The 24,215-nt window shown below is 39.1% G+C and overlaps 1 protein-coding gene across 7 annotated transcripts in view; it reads left to right on the forward strand.

Annotated features, from left to right (window-relative positions):
• Nucleotides 1–19,695, forward strand: part of ITGB6 (integrin subunit beta 6) — a 175,479-nt gene extending 155,784 nt beyond the window's left edge. For all 7 annotated transcript variants that reach the window (XM_066280391.1, XM_066280394.1, XM_066280392.1 and 4 more), the window contains 3 exons: nucleotides 4,263–4,382; nucleotides 11,224–11,390; nucleotides 17,375–19,695. In XM_066280391.1, coding sequence (XP_066136488.1) covers nucleotides 4,263–4,382; nucleotides 11,224–11,390; nucleotides 17,375–17,473 — 386 coding nt within the window. In that variant the 3' untranslated portion in view covers nucleotides 17,474–19,695. The remainder of the gene's footprint in view (nucleotides 1–4,262; nucleotides 4,383–11,223; nucleotides 11,391–17,374) is intronic.
• Nucleotides 19,696–24,215: the final 4,520 nt, after the last annotated feature.

Here is a 24,215-nt window from a genome sequence, read left to right on the forward strand (position 1 = left end):
CCTCCTAAAGGGACCATCTGGGGGAATTGGTTTTCCTGTCATCACAAGCTCCCTGCATTGTCATGCTACTCAGGTAGAACCGCTGCTCTGCACGCTTTAGAGATGCAACTAGGATGTGTCTCGGCAAAGTGGCATAATCAAGACAATAATTCATGACACTCTAGGATATGTGTCTTGAATAGACAGAATTAGAATACCAAAGTTAATCCATTTCCAAGGAGAAAAATATGACATATCGTTTTTGAAAATTACCTACATTGTTTCAAATTGGAGATTTCTGACTATGCACAGTTGAATAACCCCGTATGGATGGGCATGATTACTGCTCATAAAACCCCTTGCCTGTGTTTTTTCTAATGACTAAAGAAAAATATACCAAACAGCCACAAATTGTACAATATGGTGTATACCTTTCACTGATACGCAGGGCAAGGTGCCGTGTGGTGTTGGTGGGCTGTCCACGTTGGTAACTTGTACAAAATCTCAGCATATACCCTGGCTTCATTTCACAGCAAACATCTGGGATATTGACCAAATGTTTCCAAGAAATGACTAGAAATTGCAGAAAATGCCCTGCCAATTACTAGAAGTCAGTCCAGTAGCAGCATGGGAAATCTAATGTGCTAAGGAATAAAAGAGAGAGAACCTCAGAGACATGGAAATCAGGAACAGAGAATTCTGTGTTGAAACACACAGCTCTCTCAGCACATTAATATACGTGCTTGGGTTTGAGAAGAACACTAGGTCTCAAGTGGCATTTAGAATATTTGCATTATTTTTTGTGTGTAATTGACTAAATTATCTTCAAAAGAGAGTTTAATGTCTGTAACTCAGAAATTAAATATAATAAAATTTAAAATAATACTAGTTAAAAGCACTAATCATGATGAATTTGAGAAAAAAATGCATATTTATCAGCCTATGAATTTAAAAAAATCACTTTTCTGATGAGCCTATTTATAAGTCTTAGTTCAAGTTACTCACCTAGTTATGTTATTGATCATACCCAATATGTGTTGGGTTATCCCAACACATATTGAAGTTCTCCCAACATCTGTGCTCTTCCATGGGGTCTTTTATCAACCCACCCTTCCCCAGCAAGGACGTGGAGAGTAAAAATAATTATAACATTATAATTCAAATAAATTGTTCCCCAACTGTGCGGTGGACTTGTGTGAACATTTCTAAGGACATGTATACTTTACTCAGCTCATTTTACTGAAAGAGACATTGTTAATTTACCCCAACATTCATGTACTTAGTGTTGTTGCTCAAAGGGTAGTTTCATGAGATGCTACTTCTAAAAGAGTTAAATGGGGAGAAAAAGCACCCATGGTCATATAAATTTTGGAAATAGGAAACTAAGCCTTTTGTTTTCTTGAAGGACTCCTGAGAGTTCTTATGCCCGGTGAGTTAAATGTGCATTGCAAATTTTCAGGAGAGGCAACGGGAAGTTGCTATATTTAAGTACACAATTTTCTAAGTATTCAAACTTACTGGACCACAGAAACCTTTTTTTTTTCTCTTTGGGAAACTATTTTCTCAGAGAACTACTGACTTGGCCCCAGAGCAGAGGTCTTAAACACATACTTATCTTGATTCGGTGGCGCAGACAGTTTATATTTTCCACATTTTTCCTGGAACTTCCTAGACCCTGTCCTCCTCACCCCCTTTCTCACATTTCTTCCCTTTCTAAGTTTGATTTCATGGGCTGTCTCAGATCTTATTTTCGTTGTATTATTCTAGAACAGCACTGCTGGCACTCATCAAGGTAGATAAAAAAGAAAGGTCTATTTCTTACGAACAACAAAAGAAAATCTTAGCAGCTAATTATGCAAATCTCCAGTCCAGGCTGGACCCTTTCATTGCACATTCAGTAATAGCATTTTAATACCCAAACACTGGAAAACAGGCCAAATCCAGAGGCATAACTGTCCTGCAAAGGAGTTGTGAAGTAATTAAAGCAAGAGGGGAGTCATGACTCCAAGGTCATATTAGCAGTTCCATTAAAACTTAAACAACCCTGGCCAAGTAAATTAAGCCTCCCCGGGCTTCAGTGTAGCTATTTAAAAGAAAATTTTAAAAGCAGGATTAATATCACTGAAAGGAGTATTAAAAGCTATCCACATATTTTCTACCTGAGAAAAAAAGTGTTCCATTAAGTAGGTCTGAGAGGAACAGGGTGAGTGTTCACTGTCATGGTAGAGAGAGGGAGGGAAGGAAAAAAGAGTCCAATAGGAAAAGGCATATTCTCCAAGACTCTAGGAATCCCAGTTCATTGGAGTGGTGTGGTAGGAGGGTGTGTGTTGAAGGCCATCTAAAAATAACCAAAGTATGAACTATATATATGTGCAGTTCTCTTGCTATCAAATATGTGAAATAACACAAATATCATTAATCAAGTGTTGTCTGGTGGATCCCAAACCTCTTCATCAGAACCACCTTATTAAAAATACTACTAAACAAAGCGCTAAAATACAAATGCCTGTGCATACCACTGAGCTCTCAGACCAGAATGCCTAGGGTGGGACCCTGAAATCCATATTTTCAGAACTACCAGGTGATTTAGATAATCATAAACATTTGGGAATGACTAAATGAGAATGTTTTGTTATTAGATTTCTTAATATTCCTATGTACATAGATGCTTCTAATGGATTAAAAAATACTTCACTTAAACCTATCATCTGAAATCTTATTAATAATACTAAATGTTTTACTAGTCCCCATTTTCATAGATAATACAGGCATACTTCTTATAGATCCTGACATGAGGTTTCTATCTCAGAGATTAAAAGCAAAACAAGTTAATATCTCTATCTTTCTATGACAATGACATTATTGAACTAAAAATAGCCTATTCATTTTTCTTTGTTACAGTCAGAGCAACACCTATAGATTCTACTTTATTAAAACCTGTTTTTATATTTAAGCTAATGAGAAAAGTTATAGGTCTAACACAAGTATGTCCAGGGTTAGCTGGGACAGTCCCAGTTTTAATATTCTGACCCACTGTGTCATATAGTACACTTAGATCGGATATGTCTTAAATTTTTAGGTTAATAACAAACAGTCATTCTATTTGCAAGTTTCTGTAGAAGTATAACTGTATCATTAAAAAGTCTTCAACCTATAAGATAGAAAAACATAAAGCAAGTTGTTTTGTAATTAAGAAAATGCTTATAATTTTGGCATAGGTGCCAAACCACTAGAATTAAACATTAGTAATAACATTTCAGAGGGACCATTTACTGCTTTTACAATTCCTGATATGACATTCATTTTCTGCCTCTTGAATAAGTACAAAAAGAAAATAATTTCTATTTGAAAAAGATTTAAGGAAACCTAGATTTTTTTTTTCTTTTAGTTAAGAAAGGGACTATGCTGAATCGTTAAACAAACTGTCATCTGTCATCCTGGGTTTCTTTTATCTGGGGTTTACCCAGAGGCAGATTAAGGTCAGTTGAGGCCCTGAGCACAGAAGAAAATACTGGGCCCCTTAAAAAAAGAGAGAGACAGGGAAAATAAAAATACATGTTAACCATATTTTTAAATAAATAAAAAGTATTATGTACTATTAATGTTAAAATTGCACATATGAAACCAAACTTTGTGTCATTAGAAAAAAGTGTCAAGTTGGGGTTTTGCAGGGTCCTTCAGAAGTCAGGGCTCAGGGCACATGCCCGGTGCACCCACCGTTAAATCTACCTCTGGGTTTACCTTTATCTTGCTGGTCCCTGAGTTACATAACATAATGCTTCAGTGTCTGTTTCTTGATATAAATTTATATTTATCATTGTAATGATACATGGCCGCAATCTTGTGGGCAAGGTCCTCTCAGAAGTGTCAGTTTCAACATGAATTGTGTAGTCTTTTTCCGAAATGTAATTGAGTCTTCCTCCCAGATGCTCCCAGCCAAGAACATATAGCCTCCTCATTACCATAATCAGGGCCATTCTATTCCCAAAACAGCTAGGCGTACCTGCCCTAGAGTACTTTTTCTCTATTGAAATCCTGCCCCCATCAGTTTGATAGGTGCATTTGATGGTCAGTCCTGATTGACCACACCTGGAACTGTTCTTCTGGAACGTGAGTAGAAACTGCAACGTCGGTTGGTGGGGGTAAATGCTAGGTCTGTTCGACTCTTAGTCTCCAAAGTTGAAATTTCCTATTTGCATATTAAAACTCAATACCACTTTGCTTTTAAAAATAATCTCTTTTGGAAACTCATTTAACCTAATGAATGACTCCTTTATCTTCAGATTTCTCAAAGGATAGTTCTGTTTCTTGTTCTCTGCAAGGAGAAAATGAATGTCTTATTACATTCCTAATAACTACAGATAACGAAGGGAAAACCATCATTCACAGCATCAACGAGAAAGGTGAGTGGCATGCCTTCCATTGCCAGTGGTAAGTGATACTCCGTGGAAAAGGAGATAAAAAATCAGAAAGACACATTGGGTAGCTTGCCAGGAAAGATATTTCCAAATTTTTGATGAGGTGCCTCTACTTTCCCAATGACTGCAAGGTTTGATACGATCCAGTATGTCTTACTAAGTAAGATCAGATAACAAGACGAGGGTATTTGTACCAATCATCCTCTCCCATAAAGCTGGTTGATGAATTGTAGAAAGGTTATATGCAATGTGAGCAAAAGGGGTATCTTTGAGAAAGACAAACAAGAAGGAGCATAACAGTCTAAGAGAATGAGTTTTGAATCAAGCAAACTTTGGCTCAAATCCTGCTCCCCACTTAATAGCTATTTGACATTCGGGAAGATAATTGCCTGTCCGAGTCTCTATTTCCTCGTCTGTAAAATGAGAAAAATAATAATACTTTCTTTTAAGGACTGACTCAGGGATTAAATGGAATGATGACCATAAGACATGCACCAGTTATAACCTCCAGTCACAGGTCAATAAATGATAATGCTGAATCAAAAAAGACAGGAAGCAGAGTGTGAGGAAGGAAGCGATCTGAGTCCATTGCTCTTGTGGCTTTTCATCCACACCAGCTCATGGAGCTAGCTTGGGGCTGGGGAAGCCCTCAAATCAAAATTGCATCTTCAGCCTGGCCTGTGGTGGTGCAGTTGATAAAGTGTCGACCTGGAACACTGAGGTCACTGGTTTGAATCCCTGGGCTTGACAGGTCAAGGCACACAAAGGAAGCAACTATTATGAGTTGATGCCTCCTGCTTCTCCTCCCTCTTTCTCTCTTTTGTTCTCTTTCTTACTCTCTCTCTTCCTCTAAAAATCAATAAATAAAATCTAAAAAAAATTTTAAGTGCATTTTTAGTGAAGAAGAGAGAGAAGCTTACATATATTAGAAGTTTATATAGAGAAAATAAAATAGTGGAAAGGTTCTTTTGTTGAGAAGTTCTTAACCCTTTGAGTAGTACAAACATTCATGTATGTCCTCAAAGGGTTAACAAATAACTCACTACTCCAAGGGTTAAACTTTAGTGAGTATCAGACTTACTTTAGGGAGTGTATTAAAAGGCCTGCATCCTGAATCAGCAGGCCTGATGTGTGGCCCAGGCAACTCTGATGAAGGTGGCTTCAAAATCTCTCTTGAGTGACTCCACCCTAACAGTCCTGGCCACATTTTTGAATACTCACAGGTGCCTCATCTTTTCTGTCTTCAATTAAGAATGTATCCCTAAACCTTTCCAGCAGAAATGACAGCTGCATTAAATCAGACCTTTCCAGACCTTGTTAGCAACCTCCTCTTCCTCCTCCCTCCTAAAACTGGGAACCCAAGATCTGCCCCAGACACTAGCAGTGAGGGCAGGCAAAAAGGCACATGTGTTTTGTTGTATGTGCTTGCTCATCAATGTGATGACAAAATATTAAGTCCTGAATTGGAAACCAAGAGAATAAAGCTGTCATCACTTTAGAGTGTAGAAACCAAAGCAATACCAAAGTATCCATATAGTAGGTTCAAGACATTGTAAACCAACCAAGAAAGTATGGTTAGAAAAACACCACATTGCAGTGTTAAGGGTCAGAGGGAAGAGGAGGTGGACACAATGCAAGATGCAAGGCTGTGGTTGTGACCATGACCTTGAAGCTCAGGTGGGCAGAGTGCACCTGGAACCTGCTTTTGACAATCGCATGTAAGTTGACTTCTTTGAAATGAACATATAAAATGCATCATAGCGGCCATTAGTGAAGGTGAATCCTACTTTACAAGGAAGAATTACTCGATAGTACAAAACCCCTGCCTTCTCATTGTTGTGTGCCATCAAATTCTTCAACTAGACCCTCAACCCTCTGTGTGTGACCGTGGCAGCAATGTTAGCAAGTATTTCTGAAATCAAAGCCATTTCTCATAATATTAATTCCATTGGGAAAAACAAGTCTTTAACAACAAAAACACAAACTTTCAGAATAAGGACTGTTTTCGGAAGTATTGCACTACCTGACTTTAAGTTATACTATAGAGCCACAATAATCAAAACAGCATGGTATTGGCAGAAAAGCAGACATATAGACCAATGGAACAGAATTGAGAGCCCAGAAATAAAACCACACATATATGGACTAATCATCTTCAACAAAACACACAATGGAGAAAAGAAAGCCTCTTCAATAAATGGTCCTGGGAAAATTGGAAAACCACATGCAAAAGAATGAATCTTGACTACAGTTTGTCTCCCTGCACAAAAAATTAATTCAAAATGAATCAAAGACCTAAATATAAGACCTGAAACTATAGGTCACATAGAAGAAAACATAAGTACTAAGCTCATGGACCTTGACTATAGAGAATAATTTGTGAATTTGACTCCAAAGGCAAGGGAAATAAAGGCAAAAAGTAAATGAATGGGACTATATCGAACTAAAAAGCTTCTGCACAGCAAAGGAAACTGAAAACAAAGCAAACAGGCAGCCAACTAACTATGAGATTATATTTGCAAACCACAACTCTGATGAGGGGTTAATACCAAAATATGTAAAGAACTCACAAAGCTCAGCAACAAACAAACAAACAATCCAATTAAAAAATGGGGAGAGGTCCTGAATGGAAACTTCTCCCAAGAGGATGTACAAATGGTCAACAGATATATGAAAAGATTCTCATCTTCATTAGCTATTAGAGAAATACAAATCAAAACTGTAATGAGATACCACCTTACACCTGTTGAGTTGGCAATTATCAATAAAACAGGTAATAATAGATGTTGGAGAGGCTGTGGAGAAAAAGAAACCCTCATTCACTGCTGGTGGGAATGCAAATTAGTACAACCATTATGGAAGAAAGTATGGTGGTTCCTCAGAAAATTAACAGTAGAACTACCATATGGCCCAGCAATCCCTCTACTGGGTATCTATCCCCCAAACTCAAAAATATTTGAGTTTTGAGGTCCATATGTAAAGACACATGCACCCCATGTTCATTGCCTCATTAGTCACAAGTGGCCAAGACATGGAAACAACCAAAGTGTCCTTCAGTAGAGGGTTGGATAAAGAAGATGTGATACATATATACAATGGTATACTACTCAGCCATAAGAAATGATGACATAATACCATTTGTATTATGGATGGACAAAATGGATGGACCTTGAGAACATTATATTGAGTGAAATGAGTAAATCAGAAAAAGCTAAGAACTGAATGATTTCACACATAGGTGGGATGTAAAACTGAGACTCATGGACATAGATAAAAGTGAAGTGGTTACCAAAGGGGAAGGGGACGTGCGGGAAGGGGATGGGAGAGGGGGTGGGGAGAAGGGTGTAAAGAGTGACATATATAAGTTAATGGAAAATGATTTGACTGTGGGTGATGGGTTTATACCATAAGCAATAGTTCAAATGATGTAGAAATGTTTACCTGAAATCTATGTACTCTTACTGATCAATGACATTCTGATAAAGTTAATTTTCTAAATAAAAGTTTTAAAATTAAAAAAAAAAGAATAGGGTCTGTTTTAATTCAGGGACTTTTATATATACATTCAGTTGATCTTTATTTTATTTATTGATTTTGTGTATGTGTGTGTGTGTGAGTGTGAGTGTGTGTGAGTGTAGTGTGTGAAACATGCATTTGGCTAATAAATGCCTCCTTATTATTAAACTGTTGGGATTGTTCTTTTATTCTTGCACAGGATATGAGTGGCACATCCACATGCCACCTTTCCAAGAGCACTCAGGTGTCCTGATGCCTTTTCATTCTCCCTGTACTTTTGTACTAGGGAAAACTACCTCCCTGTGGCTTAACAGGGGTCCCCTGACAGCTCCAAGGAGCTATCCTGGCAAATGTTGGCTTCCTAGATAGACCAGAGCCCCTGGGGCCCTGAGGTCAGAGCCCACCCCAGGAATCTGCAGTGCCCTCTCACAGCTGCAAGACCAGTGACACCCAGGGCCGCTGGTGAGAGGCCTGGATAGAAGAGAGGCAAGATGGGAAAGGAGAAGGAGGTGGTGCTTAAGAATTCCCAGGGTCCTCCAAACAAATTGAAAAAAGAGACAAATAAAAGGTCATCATCAAGGGGTGTGTGGAAGTAGGGATCACTTTGCTTATCTTTTTTTCTTACATCTGGGAAGACTTTCCGAGGATAAGAGCCACAATGGTAAGGAACCAATCAAGGATGATAGTTGAGGAGCCTTCCTGACAGGGGTGCAGGTGTGGATGTTAACAGCCGCAATTTTCAACTTGGGGGTTCCAGGCCCTGAGGGCCTTAAGAATCGAGAAGGAGGTAGAGTGAATCTGTTGTAAGAATAATAATAATAATAATAATAATAATAATAATAACAACAGCTCTCAATTATTGAGCCCTTAGTAATACCATATGTCAGGTATTATTTTAGATGCTTTACATGTATTAATTCATTTAATACCCTTAATAGCCATATGATTCAGATATTGTTATTATTTCCATTTTATACGTAATAAAACCAAGGCATAGAGAATTTAAATAATTTTCTAGGTTTTGCATTAATCATGTACCCCCAGCACTGTCTGGGGAACGGAGGTCTGGCTGAGTCCATGCTGTTAACTCCTGTGCTGCACTGCCTCCCACTGTATGATCATAATAAATGTTTGAAAACCAAAATAGCTAGATCACCACTGTCCAATAGAAATCTTAATGCAAACCACATGTATAATTTTAAACTTTCTAGTGACTACATTAAAAAGTAAAAACAGGTGTATTTCAATAATGTTTTATTTAATCCACTGTATGCAAAATTGTCATCTCAATGTGTAATCAATATACAAAATTATCAATGAGACAGTTTACATTTTTATCCTGTCAAGTCTTCAGAACTAGCGTGTATTTTGCATTTATTGCATAATCTAATTCAGGAAAGTCACACTTCTAATGCTCAATAGTCACGTGTGGCAGACCTACAAGGCGGGCAGCATTAGAAACTCAGACCTTAGAATTAGGTGCAGCACTGAACTGGATTTCCGATTATGTAATTCCTGCCTTGGTACTTGGGCCAAGACCTCATCTTGAGAAATGAATAATTCCCGATGACTCTAAATTCTTAGAGTAATTATCTCTGCCAGGCCATGCCTGTTCCTCCTTTTTTCATTCCCTAGGAGAGAGCCCTCCTAATTCATGTTCTTGCTGCAGGGTTTTAGCAAGCTTCATCTTGCTTTAAGCAAGAACATGCTATGCCCCACCCCAGACATCTGCAGTCCAAGATGTAGCCAGTTTATATTCTTATTGACAGGCGCCTGCCGCTTCCTTGGCACAAGAGTTGCTAACCTGTTAGAAGCAGCCATGGTTCATTTGCTATGCTATAAACAGTCTTTAGACCATCATACTGTAGTTACTTTTCATTAGCTCCTTTACTTATTTTTGATTAATCTCCTTGCATGTGTTTTTGGCCAAAGAACAGAGGTGTGTGAGTCCAGGCATCACATTGTTAGGGGATCATTAGTCCCGCTCAAATTCAGATCAGCTGTAGATTCCCACCTTGAAAGTCACATCAGTTGTCCTGGATGTATCACTTTCTTTATTAAATATCTAAAAGCACTAAGAGCTAAAATAAACTTAGTACGGTTCATTTCCTCCCGAGATAACATGGATTTACCTCACTTCTTGCAGAGAGAGAGAGAGAGAGAGAGAGAGAGAGAGAGAGATTTAATGATAATCTTTATATGAGATTTATTTTCTATGAAAGCAAGGGGAAAGCATCATTATAATATTTCGTTAAGAAATGTATCATCCCAGGCATATTGCAAGGATTATTAGTCATTTTGCTGTCAATGAGTGAAAATACTGTATAATTGAAAAATTACATGAATATTATCAATAGTCAAAATAACGTTTCATAGAATGTTCAAGTTAAAAAGACTGTACAAAACATCTAATTTCCCAAACTTCCCTGAAGATAACAATTACTTAAGATACTTAAAATAATAAAAAAATTATCTGTGGCTGCATCCAAGACCCACTGAATCAGAATCTCGGGGGAGAGGTCTAGTAGGCTTTGAGTTTAATAAGCACGAGAACCTGAGCTTAATCTTATTGTCAAGGAAGTTAAGGGAACACTGAAGTCACACACCTTTGTTTTACAGATGAGGGACCTGGGGCTCAGAGAGATCACAGGCTTGATGGGTTTAGACAGCTACTGCATGTCAGATGGGAACTGAACCCACCTCTCCTAACCCCAGTCCAAGAACCTTGCAGGCATCAAGCATTATTACAGTTAAAATAAAGTTAAAGCCGTGACTGTTTTCTGTCCATTAAAATTTTTTTTTTTAAAAATAATAAAGCAACAGCAGTAAGTAGTAAACTTTTCAGGGTGTAAGTTTTATATAATTTTGACTATAACCTTTTAGTTTCAAAAAATCCATAAAAAAGTAATTATGTGCATATGTACACACATATTCATTCCATTTCTACTTTATCATATACCCAGAAGAGATCATCTTTAGTGATTAAACTCTAGTCTTATTTATGGTACTTTAAGTGTTCCATGTGCATTAATGTTTACTCTTTTGGGTTCTAACTCTTTTTGAGTCAGCTATTCAAGTGTGTATGCATCTACTTCGAATAACTGAACTCTTACTTTATCTTCTGTTCTACTTTGAAGGAATAGGACTATCCTTCAACAAGTAACTCATTAAAAAAAATCAGTAAAACAAAAAGTGTTAAAACTCTTTTCCCTCTACTGGAGAACAAGTATGGTTGGAAAATTTAATGAAAAATATTTATCAAAATGTTCATTGTACCATCTTCTTATTATATATTTTTTTGTTTCCACAGACTGTCCAAAACCTCCAAACATTCCTATGATCATGTTAGGGGTTTCACTGGCTATTCTTCTCATTGGAGTTGTCCTACTGTGCATTTGGAAGCTGCTTGTGTCATTTCATGATCGTAAAGAAGTTGCCAAATTCGAAGCAGAAAGGTCAAAAGCCAAATGGCAAACGGTATGTGAACACTTAGGGGCTATTCCTTGTCTAGAGAGAAAGTGTCCTGTAGAAGAAATGGGGAGTCAGCTTTCCTCTCTCTAAAGAGAGTTAGAATATCATGTTCACTCTCTACTCCTCTCACCACATCCCCAAGAGCTTCGATTTCTGTTCTGCTTTGGAGACAAAGGAACCTCTGTCCATTAACTGAGCTCTCATAGCATAATTGTGTCTCAGTGCAGTGGGGGGATTTCCCCACTCTGACGAGTCCGATCAAACTCCTTATTTAGCTACTTTGAGGTGTAAAGGACATATATTTTATTTATCACCACAAGGAGGCCCCCTCAGGCCCCATCTGATAAAGCGGAAGTGCTGTATCTAAGCATTTCCTTAAACTTTTATGCTATAGCTAATAGAATAAGGTTCATGAGTACTAGACAGTTTGTGCCAATTACCATGGAAATATACATTACCATAATAGGTTACAAAGCAAAGCTGGGAAGACTTTTTAAATATCATCCAGTTTTTCTAAATAACATCAGTTTCAAACAGCTACCTAAAAAAAACACCCCAAAGTATTAGTCTTTAAATGCACTGCTCACAAAAATTAGAAGATCAGGGAACTCCAGTACTTTCAGCCTTTTGTATACTGCATTTTCACCAATGAAATAAGAGTTGGTATTGCATCTCATTTTCGTAATCAAACAACTTTCTTTAACTTGTTGTTTGCTTTCTGATGTTCTTGTTTAATAAAAATAAAACCAAATGCTTCTTTTTTTACCATTTCATATTCATTTTGAAATATCCCCTAATTTTTGTGAGCACTATGTATGTACTCAATAGACATAATTGATGTGTCTCCTCTTTATAGTAAGCAAACACAAAACAGGACTCCAATTTTCTGAGTTTCTTTTCCACAGAAGAGATAATTACATTTCTGGAGGCCCATAGAAACAATTTCATGGTGTTAATTTCATCTCTCTATCTCTAATGGTGCATCCAGCTATCTAATAGCAACTATCTTACATTGCTGATTCTAAAAACAGTAATATCACAGGAGAAAATACAAGCAAACACAATGCTCCTTTGGATTCATCTGCCCAGTTAAATTGTTAACACTTTTCTCTCTAAGTCTTTAGTACTATCTTTAATTCCTAAAACAAACAGAATTTTCTGTTTTGGATAAATTTATCTTGATGAGGGATATTTATGTCTTTATGCAGTTATTTTGAAATAATTATAATATATGGTGAAGGAGAAAAGATAATAAAAATAGTTTTATCTATTGTATCTTCCCAGTAAAGATGCAACAACTAAATGCAATGAGTGGATCTTGTATTAATCCTGATTTAAATAATAAAAAAATACATTTTTGATAACTAGGAAAAGATTCATGTAGATAAGTATTAAAATGATAACATATTATGGTTAATTATAATTAGACATAATATTGTATTGATGGCTTTGCTAAAAAAGTAATCCAGATTTAGAGGTGAAAGAAAATGAAGGCTGAGTTTGCTTTGAAACCATTCAGCCAAAGGAGACAGAGGGAGAGTTGAAGCAAGTGTGGCAGAATCCTGGTAATTGTTGAATCTCAGTGATGGGTGCACAGAGGTTCATTAGACAGCTTTTCTCTTCTTTTGTGTATGTATGGGTTTCTCATAATTTAAAAAAAACCACTTTAAGGAATAAATTATGGATTTGCATTGAATATGTAATTTGTCAATCCCTAACAAGGTCAAACGTAACCTGACAGGTTAGTTTGGTGACTTAGAATCTAGTACTCTGAGGCCAAAGTGCTGGAGTAGTTAACTTCCCCTGATCCCGTGGACACAGCTGTTTCAACTCTCACCAGCCGTCAAGCAAATGCCTGGCAATGATCAAAAGGGCAACCAGGCAAAAGAATGTGGTTAAGCTGGTACACAGACACACCTACACACACACACAAGCCCAACAGCAGGGGTTAGTTGAACAACTACCAGCCCTGTGAAGTCGTCTTGATACTCCCATCTGAATGGAAGGAAACTGAGGCTCTGAGAGGTTAAGAGACTGTTGATCCCTGGTGGAGCTGAAATCCTAATTGCAGCCTCTTCCAAGCACAGCCTGGACCCTCCTAGAAATAATAAGCAGGTGTTTCACAGACAAGCACTCGGGCAATTATGTGATGTGTCTCTACCAACCAGCACATTTTAATGTTCTCATACAAAAGTATTACTGACAAATGATTAACATCTTTAAAACAACATTTTAATTAACAGTTAATTTCCCCAAAACATGAATTGTTTTCCCTCACGATGTGGAACATGACTGAAATGCTAATGCTAAAATTTTACCTTTCCTACTTCTAAAATGGAACAAAAATATTCATTAACTAGATAAAAGCATGAATGAAAAATGATATTCCCTTGTTAAACTGAGTTTCTCTGAATAACAAATGTTTGATGTTCTTGACTAGATAATGACTGGGTAATAATTATTCACTTGGATGCAAAAGAGGTTTAATTCAAATAATTCAAATCAAATTTCACTACATCCTACTGGGGGAAAAACTGTTGCTCAAAGCATCCATTCTGGGGTCTTCAATTTGATTCCGTTTTTATTTAAAATCTGCTTCTTCCCGAAGAACTGAATTTGACTAGTCTTCAAAACCCAGGGGACCTCCAGAGATGGTAGAGGTGGGTGGGTGGCCTGACACCTCGGTCCCCAGTGGACTTCAAAGGAGACAGGCTGAGAATGAGCTTCATTCTTACCTTCTGAATCATTTCCTCATAACCTCATTAAGAAGCTTACCCTTTATTACTTTTAAAAACAATCCCCTTCCACATTCTTCATGAAAACAGAAGGGAAGACATTCAAATTCATCTTCGATTAGACTTTTTTTTTCTACTCATTAACTAGAGGCAAAAAAGATTCAGTCCAGCATTTCTAGCAGTCCTAGATTGATTTTGTACTAGGATAAGCAAATCTGGTCTGCGTTTGGCAGCTAGGCAATCATTAAGAGAGCTGTGGGTCATGGCAAAGGGCTTCCTTATTACCATTTTTCCAAACTCTAAAAATGTGTTATTGCATTTGCAGACTCCTAGGCCTAAATTAGTACCCCCAAATGCCTGAGGGAATTAGCCTGGTCACCCCAGATAGTTGGGGTAAACACAACCTTTTCTAAACTGAGGGAGTACAGACTCACCTGACATAGAGCAAGATACAGTGTGTTTTAGCTGAAAATCCTCTGTAGGAAGTTGCCGCCTGCATGGCACTAAAGGAGGCAGTACCAGGCATTGTCACACTTTCCACTGTCAATAAAACCCAGTTCGAGCTCATTCTCCTGAGCTCTGATCATCAATTGAAGGCAGGAATCACTTCTGTACACCCTCCCCTCCCCATATATGCTTGCTTTTTCTCCACCTTTAAACTTCCACCCTACCCTTCTACTACATGTGGTCTGCTTTATCCATCACCCCTATTAGCATGGCCAGGCCCTATAACAAGATTTTCAAAATATTGTTGGCCTGAATAAATGAAGTTGCTTCAAAATACAGAATGAAAACCACATATTCAAAATTAAACATTCAGCTAAAGGTCTACAAAATAATGTGTAATCGACCAGTCAACTGAAACTCAAATCATCTCCTTTATAGGGCATATAAATGACATTAGAGTGGGATGGGAGTGCGTTTTAATATGTTTGATATGATATGGGATGGACCCACAAAAGAGTTCCTGGTTCTACACAAATCTAAGCTGGCCCTTCTTGCAGCCATTCACACTGCATTTCAGAGTGTCTGGTCTATTTCCCTAGCCACCCTTTTCCTCCAGGACAGCGCCCCTACTCATTATCCTCACTTGCACTTCTTTTTTTTTTTTCACCTTTCTTCTTCTTCAGTTGAGGTCCTTATTCTTCTGTAACCAACTTAAACTGAATAGCATATAGTCCCTTAAACTTAATCATATTCCACATGTGATTTTTGTTTGCAAATAATACTCTACCTGCATCTAAGACCACATGAGTATGCCCTCCACCCTCCAAACCCCAGGTTCTTATGGCAGCAGGACTAAATACGAGCAGGAGGGCCCTCAGAATTATCCAGGCGGACCTCAGGAGTAGAGACAATGTGGTGACTTGGCCTTCACTCATCATCTTCCACAAGGAGCCTCTTTTCTGTCTGCCCTCATTACTGAGACAGCATCTCTCTCTGAAGGTAACATGCACAAAGGTAACATGTTCCTCAGTCTGAGGCTAGGTCCCTGGCTCTGGGCAGCACAGAAACAGGTGCAGGTGTCATTCCTCCTCCAAATGAAGATACTGTAGTGAATCCAAGGGCAACAGGCAGGAGAGGCCAGGGAATATTTTTAATTTTATTCAGGTATTTGGGACCCAAGAGAAATGTACTAAAAAAGGTAATATGATCGTGTTTTTTCAGATCTATGACTAGAAATTGCTACCACCTCTGTCACTGATGGAATACAGAGATCAAAATATAAGATTTAGTAATTTGAAAGATCTGACATAGACTCCACACATACTCAGAAATGGGCTTGGAAATGATAAGAGTGCTCATACCCTGGGGGGAGGTATCTTCAGAACCTAAAGGAAAAGGAAGTTCCAAATGTGAAGACGAGCTATAAATAAGAGCTAATGAAAAGAGGCAATATTTGCCTGACCTGTGGCAAAAATGTGGATAAAATGTCGACCTGGAACTCTGAGGTCGCCAGTTTGAAACCCTGGGCTTGCCCAGTCAAGGCACATATAGGAGTTGATGCTCTTGTTACTCCATCCTTCTCTCTCTCTCTCTCTCTCTTTTTGTCTCCTTCCCAACATGAATAAAGTCTTTAAAAAACTATTAAAGAAAAAAAGAAAAGATACAGTATTTACTGAGAAGGTGCTGTGTGCCAGGCACTGTGCTAAGGTATGTTACCGCATGGACAAGGCAGGCACTTTGGCAATCCTCCTACATATGAAGACACAAGGCTTGGAATTGCTGAAGTAAGGTCATGTGGTGCTGCTGGGTTTGAACCCAGGCTTTCTGATACCAAAGCCTGAGTGCTCAACCTTGGAAGGAGAGAGGGAAGAAACTGTGTCTTACCCAGACATCTTGTGCCTTCTAGAAACAGTTAAACCAAAGATAGAAAGAAAAAGATCAACTTTGGCATTTCTTCAAACACCTAGAGAGCCTTGGTCCTTCTGGTCCTGGTGACAGCACCTGGAAACACATCTACAGCCCAAACAGGACAGCTGGATTATTCAGGCATCCGCACACAACCTCCCCACTGCCCCAAGGGCGAAGCCATCTTGCCCAACCTGCCTTGGGACCTGTGCTCCTTCATGAGCCCAGTGTGTCCCAACACCAGCCTCTTGTGACTCTCTGATTCCTCACACTAGTAAGCAAAAGCCACCTAGTTCTTTGCCTATCCAAGGCAGGTATTCACTATCCTGGTGATGTTTCTCTACTTCTCCCAAGCAACTAGTTGCTCCTCTTTCTGAATTTTTATCTCATTATAGTAAGATTATTTATGCCTTTGTTTGATGCCTCTCACCAGAATCATGTTTCTTAAAGGCAGGTACTACTGTGTCATTCATCTTTGTGCGCTTCTACCAGCTCACTGTTCCATATTTTGCTTTAGATTTCACTCTCTTTTTTTGAGTCACCTATTGGTTTATTCTACTTATTCAATAAATAACCAAGTGCCTATATGGGGTAGTAAAATAGCAGTGAATAAACAGCTAAAGTCCTGTTTTCTATTAATAAATTAGTGCATTTCCAAAAAAAGGTAAGATTTTTAGAATACACAGGACTAGTTCTATATACTAAAAAATGGAGATGTATAAATTTTAAAATACTAAAAGTATGACATATCAATGTGATCAAAATTATTCAAATGCTGTCCAAGATTGAGGTTGACTTTCTTCTTCCAACTGGTAATGTGCAATGAAATTATTTAGATATATTCAAACAGCATAGTAACAAAATGTACATATGCTCATCTGAACCTCTCTTTTTATTTTCTAGGGAACCAATCCACTGTACAGAGGCTCCACCAGCACCTTTAAAAATGTAACCTACAAACACAGGGAAAAACAAAAGGTGAACCTTTTCACAGATGGATAGAAGTTCTTTATGCACAAAAAAAATCTGTTTCACTGATATGAAATGTTAATGCACTATTTAATTTTTATTTCTTTGTTCCTTCAAAATGAGGTTGGTTTAAGATAATAATAGGTCATTGACGATTAGTCGTTCTCTGTATGAAGGTTAGAGACTATGTTGGCAGGTTCAAAATAATCAAGAGAAATATCCTAAGCAAAGGGGTGACTCTGGGGATCATTTGAGGAATACCAACTCTGTTGCATTAACCCTTCAAAAAAATCATCAAAATGATTCATGAGGGCCTGATTTGCATTTGAAAAATGTTTGAAATTAGAAGCTCATTTGTTGCAAGAATACAGTTACCTGAAATCTTTGTCTTAGCAAAGTCACAAAGTCCATCTGCTCATATTTCATCCTCACACTCACCAATTTATGCCAAACTTTAGTAAACGTGTTCCTTCCTAAGGGAAGATTTTTTTGAGTCTATGAAAAATGAGGGCCTGACCTGTGGTGGCACAGTGGATAAAAGTGTTGACCTGGAAATGCTGAGGTCGCTGGTTCGAAACCCTGGGTTTGCCTGGTCAAGGCACATATGGGAGTTGATGCTTCCAGCTCCTCCCCCCTTCTCTCTCTCTGTCTCTCCTTTCTCTCTCTCTCTCTGTCTCTCCCTCTCCTCTCTAAAATGAATAAATTAAAAAAATGAGATTCTGATTTTACTTCAGCTGAAAGAATGCAACTCTTCTAAAGATGTCTCAAATGTAAGAATGGAAACTAAATGTTAAAAATTTCTGTGGATTTGTCTGAACCTAGAAGTCAGGTACACAAAGAAGTATTGTTTTACAGATGAAGAAGAAGTAATTTATAAATTAGGAGGTCACCAGTAAAAAAAATAATAAAGTAAAATATAGGCCTATTATTTAGATTCTTTTCAATTACCCAGAAATGAACTTCTCATTCAGTTTCCCTCCTGACTCTGAGTTTTCAAACTATTTTTTCTCTCATATTTCTCGATCCACTTTACTCAGTTTCACTGTCTTCTAACCCCTCTAATTATCATATGAACATTTTAATTTCTTGTTAAAGAATTACTTTAAATGATTAATTTATTCAACCAGAACTCCAATATTACAAAAGGAACTAAATTGTAAATGGTTTTAAATCAAACACATCAAGAGTACAAAAGTCCCTCGCGGTAATAAGCTTTTTCACCTTTATTCTTTTCCCATTTGCATACACTAACTTGACATTTCAGCTGCCTATGATAGATATGCATTGTATATTTACTTTTAAAAATAAGATTTTACTTGCAAAATACATGTGGCTAATTAGGGATCCATAAATTGCCTGAAGATTTACCGAAGATGGACCCTGCAGAATAATATTTCTTGTAATAAATACTACTGTCAAAGCACTTTCTTCTCCTTTAATTCTCCTAAGGAAACTAGGGTGCAGAGAGTAAAGAGAACTGGTCCAGAATCCAGATCTTCTAGCTCCAAACCATTTCTTCTTTCCACAGCATGAGGCTGATTCTTCTGTCAGTGAAATGCTAGAAAGATTTTGTACATTAAGTGGTAATTATCATTTGCTTTACTGAACATAGAGCATTTAGACTACTGGAGTACAGGTGAAATCTTGTTCTTTTGTGCCATGTTTATTACCTGTGAATAAATTGTAACGTGAAGTATTTTACTAGGTGAAGAGTTCATTCTGTAATAGAAGCTTCATGTTTATCCACTGAGTTGACACAGAATAATCGATGGTAAATTTCAAGTCTTGCAGGTAGATCTGTACACACTGATCATGTGGAGATTTTTTTTTCTGGTTTCTAAATAACTCAGGTAAATCGGACACTTGTGGAGTACATAGTTATTTAAAAGAACTACTAAGCAATCACCTTAGAATCTGAAGGGCTGGTGTACCCACTACTTCTTGACTGAAGCCCAAGGTCTAGGGAGAAACTACAGCAACAGCAAGTTGCAACTGTACTATTCATCTCAACGTGTGATGTTTTTGTATGATTACTGGAATGGGACTTTAGTAAATATAAGTGTTCCCCTTGTGTATATAGAGAGATGAATATGCTATTTGTCTGAATACCGTTTTGACCCAAGGCTGGACCTTGAAAAGGCCAGAACATTAACAGGAGTACTTCTGTTCACTGAAGAGTTACATTACGTGAAGATAAAATGGGTTTTGTAAGTTGTTTTATTGTATTATGTGTTGACATAAATAAACATGGTAATTTAAACAGTGAGCCTTAGATGGGTGATAATTCCTTTCAGTTACTTGGTACAAAACTCTCTTCTCGGATTTCTGGGTCCCTGTGTGACCTGCTCTGACCGCCGTGCTGATCTCAGTCCGGGGCCACAGAACACAGGACAGCAGGAACTGGGCTATAACCCGCGGCATGGTTATAACCCCCACAGTATGAGGCCTTTTAAAACAGGCCTGGATGGTACCCTGTATCTTGTGAAAACCGGGTTAGTGGTATGGGTTGAACTGTGGTCCCCACCCTAAATTTCATGTACTGTCCTAACCCTTAGTACCTTAGAATGTGACTGCATTTGGAGATAAGGTATTTAAAGAGGTAATTAAGTTAAAATGAGATTGTCAGGTTAGGCCCTCATCCATTATGGCTGATATCCTTAGAAGAAGAGTTTAGGACACAAACACGCACAGAGGGAAGACCACGTAGAGACACGGGAGAAGACTGCCATCGACAAGCCAAGGAAAGAGGCCTCAGCAGAAGCCAACTTAGCCCACACCTTATCTGGACTTTCAGCCTCCAGAATGGTGAGAAACTAAATTTCTGTTGTTCAAGCCATCCAGCCTGTGGTACTTTGTATGGCTGCCCTCACCGACTGTCCAGTCAGGTAGTGCTGTTTTTCTGAGCATCTGTTTGGAGATTCCATGGTGCCATGCTCATTTTCCAAATCAGGAATAAATAAATAAATAAATAAATAAATAAATAAATAACCGAATACTAACAAAGGAGTCAGCTTAGAAAAAGTCATGCCTAGAAATGCCTATTCCTTAAACAAGGAAAGAGGAAGTCAACAGCAATTTTGTGCTGAAACACAATAAAGCCAGAAATCTGGAAATCTAGACACCGCTCCCATTGTGAATAACACTGAGAAAGTCACTTTTCTACTTAATTTCTCCATCTGTTAATGGTGCCAATGCCTGTCTCTTTTAGTACCTATAGCAATCCCTGACACATAGCAGGGGCTCAATAAATTAATTCACTCAGTGTTTTGAAGTATCCTGTACATGTCAGACTCCGGTCTGAGGATTACAGACACAACAATGAACAAACTAAGCAGCTTCTGTGCTCCCAAATGGGGAGAAGATAATAAAGCATTGTATGTATAATACCAGGGTACTGGGTCCAGTTTATCCACATCCCAGATCCACTTGGACCCGCCTGTCCCCCAGGTCTAAGCTGGAAGTCACCTGGCACTGACTCACACGGTCCCCTTCGTAGGAAAGCCCCAGTTTCCACCTAACTCCCCTGGGGTTGGGTGGCCACAGCAAACCCTGTGCCAGGTCCAGAGTGGCGGTTGTATCTGGGTTATAAAGAAAGCATAAATTTAAATAGAAGAATGCAAGGTTAGGTTGATCTGAACAGTAAAGCACTCAGCCAATTAAGGGAGGGGTAAGAAACAAAGAGTTTACCAGGCTGGGCTAGGGGAAGAGCCAGGAAAAATTGCAAAATTTGGGAAGAAGGAAGGAAAAGTCTTTGGGGTACAAATATGTATAGGTGTTATTGAGAATGAGATGGGGTGGGGTGGTTGGCCGTTCATTCAAATGTCCTCATCTTTCTTAGGCCTGCAGCCCCAGGGCTTCAAGATGAGAGCGAGAAGGCCCCCCTCCATGGGGGTTTCATCTGAGAGTTCATGTGGCAGATTTCATTTGGTCCAGATTCCCCTTTCAGACTGCTTAACGCTAGAAACAGTTGTGCCCTGAAATACTCCCTCGAGACCGCCTAAGTAGTAGATCCCAAATCCTCCCAAAGCAACCAGAGTCCTCCAATTTGCTCTCTCCTTCGCCTCCCCACACCCGTTCCTCCATTCTATCTAACACTTCTTGAAAGGGCATGATCTCAGAGAAGCAATCTCACCAAATCATATTCTTTAACTACAGGAGAAAACTGACCTCTCAAAAGAGCAAATGTATTTAAATGTTCATGACTCATAATGATTTTGTATCATTTTCATCTATGGAAATCTAAATGGGGAAAAAAATCCTTATTCGGAGGGAATGAGAAACAAGGATTGAATGAAATGCAATAAAGAGAAATTGTCCCTCCTGTTAAATTTCATTATACTGAAACAGACACAAGTCAACACAGCTAAAAAGAAAAAAAAAACACCCAAAAAACAAACAAAAAAACCTTAAGTGTCCAGGGATTTATAGGAGCTTTTTAAGAGGTCAGGATATTGGATTTCAGGCCTTGCACTTGGATATTTTAGCACTAGACACCTGAAGTTTGGAATGATGCTTCTGCACCCAGAAGGGTGGGCGCACAACTTGTGCTAAGACATTAACTCTTTGGGCTATGGGTCCCAGGGTGTTAAATGCTGCTTATCTGTGCGTTGGAGACATCTAAACATAAATCTACCCAGGCTGAGCGAAGGGATAAAACTTGACCTTCTGTCCTCTCCCATTTGGCCTCACAACCAACAAAGACAGAGCAGCATGAGCACCCCAGAATTTTTCATCTCGTAAGCGTGTCCTGGGGCCAGGTCCTTAGAGAAATCGGTCACCAGAAGGCACAGATTCAGTCTACACACATTTTCTGGTGTCATTAACAACTTTAAGATTTTGTTCGTGGTTCTAGTTCCATTTGAAATTTCAATCTGAACTTTGTAATTACCAGGTGCTTGTTTAATGAGGAAACTTACTATGCAAATAGTATTTGCTCTTTCAGCCAGAAATGTATTTACATTCATGGTCCTTGCATAGCAGCTGGTCCTGTTTCAGGTCAACATCATGAAACTCCGTTGCTGGTCAATATGACTGGGTAAAAAGTCACTATGTTCACTTTTTTCATCCGATTTGCTTTTCTATACGTAATATGATATGTGTGAGTCCATATATGCACACATTTCTTATTTTAATATATGTATCTTACTAGATTTTTTTTTTTTTGTATTTTTCTGAAGCTGGAAACGGGGAGAGACAGACAGACAGACTCCCGCATGCGCCCGACCGGGATCCACCTGGCACGCCCACCAGGGGCGAAGCTCTGCCCACCAGGGGGCGATGCTCTGCCCATCCGGGGCGTTGCTCTGCCGGGACCAGAGCCACTCTAGCGCCTGGGGCAGAGGCCAAGGAGCCATCCCCAGCACCTGGGCCATCTTTGCTCCAATGGAGCCTTGGCTGCGGGAGGGGAAGAGAGAGACAGAGAGGAAGGAGGGGGGGGGGTGGAGAAGCAGATGAGCGCTTCTCCTATGTGCCCTGGCCGGGAAATGAACCCTGGTCCCCCGCACGCCAGGCCGACGCTCTACCGCTGAGCCAACCGGCCAGGGCCTTTTACTAGATTTATTTATATCTATTGTTATTTATTTGTATCCATTACTATGAAATAAACTCATCTTTATACATGTATTATTTCTTTCTTATTTTACTAGCAATAAATAGCTTGCTTTGTAATTAAAAATTGGTAACATCTATTGTTCCGAGTGCATTATTATATAATTAACTCATTCAGAGCACACAACCATTCAGTGGGTGGCATTATTATCTCCTATTTTACAGATGAGAAAACTGAGATACAGAGATGTTAAGTAACTCATCTAGATCACACACCTAGTAACCTTTGAAGCCAAGATTTGAACCCAAGTAATCTGGATCTGAAATCCATGCTCTTAACCATGATGCTACACTGTCTTATAAATCTAAACAATGATAAAAGCCACTTTTTACTGACTATCAACTACGAGCATGTCTCCCTCCAAAGCCCTGTCTTAATCACTGTGCTATACTGAACGTCCCTGACTAGGTCCACCTTCTGCTCTGCCCCTTCCTCTGTATGCGAAGGAAGGTGCCACTACCCTACCCATCTGCTCCTGGAAGGAAATGTTTGGAGTTGCTTTATCAGATATAGCAACGGATTAGCACTGAGCCATGAAAGCCTAGCTGAGGTTACTGCGGGGTTATGATGAGCTCTAGCTATAAAAGAAAGGCCTTTCAGGGCACTGGACTCTAACCAACCAAGTTCATGAGCCTGAGAATCAGCGTGGGGCATACCTGGCCCAGTTAGCGTTCGTTCCATAGCCTGGCCTGCACCTTTTAAGTCAGAGGCTCTGAGGACTGCCTCTGTGTGCGCATGAGTGAAGTTCAACATCACGAGTTCCGAGGGAAAGTTTAGCATGTTTTGGAGGTAGGGGCCTTAGCATGTCAAGGAATCTCCTCTCAGCAGCAAAGCCTTTCCAACTACACCAGCATTTTCTGGAAACCTTGCTATTTTATGGTAAATGGATGAAACTGATTGTCTGACTGGAGAGACTCCTCCTTCCTACAATGTCCTCGCTGAGGGCACACACCACTGTCCTCATAGCTGTCCTGCTCTCTTTGGGGTTGGAACCAGCGGAAGGAGACGCTGTGCGCCTCTATTCAGGGCACAGAGGGTGAGGGGAGGAACGCTCCCACCCGCGTGACAAGAGAGAGAGCTCATAGGGGAAGGTGGCAAATACCCACCGCTTTAAGAGCTTATTATTAACTAGAAGGGACTGACAGGGATGGGGATGGGGCGATGGTG

Source organism: Saccopteryx bilineata, chromosome 5 (genome assembly GCF_036850765.1).
Source record: "Saccopteryx bilineata isolate mSacBil1 chromosome 5, mSacBil1_pri_phased_curated, whole genome shotgun sequence".
NCBI classification, from domain to species: domain Eukaryota; kingdom Metazoa; phylum Chordata; class Mammalia; order Chiroptera; family Emballonuridae; genus Saccopteryx; species Saccopteryx bilineata.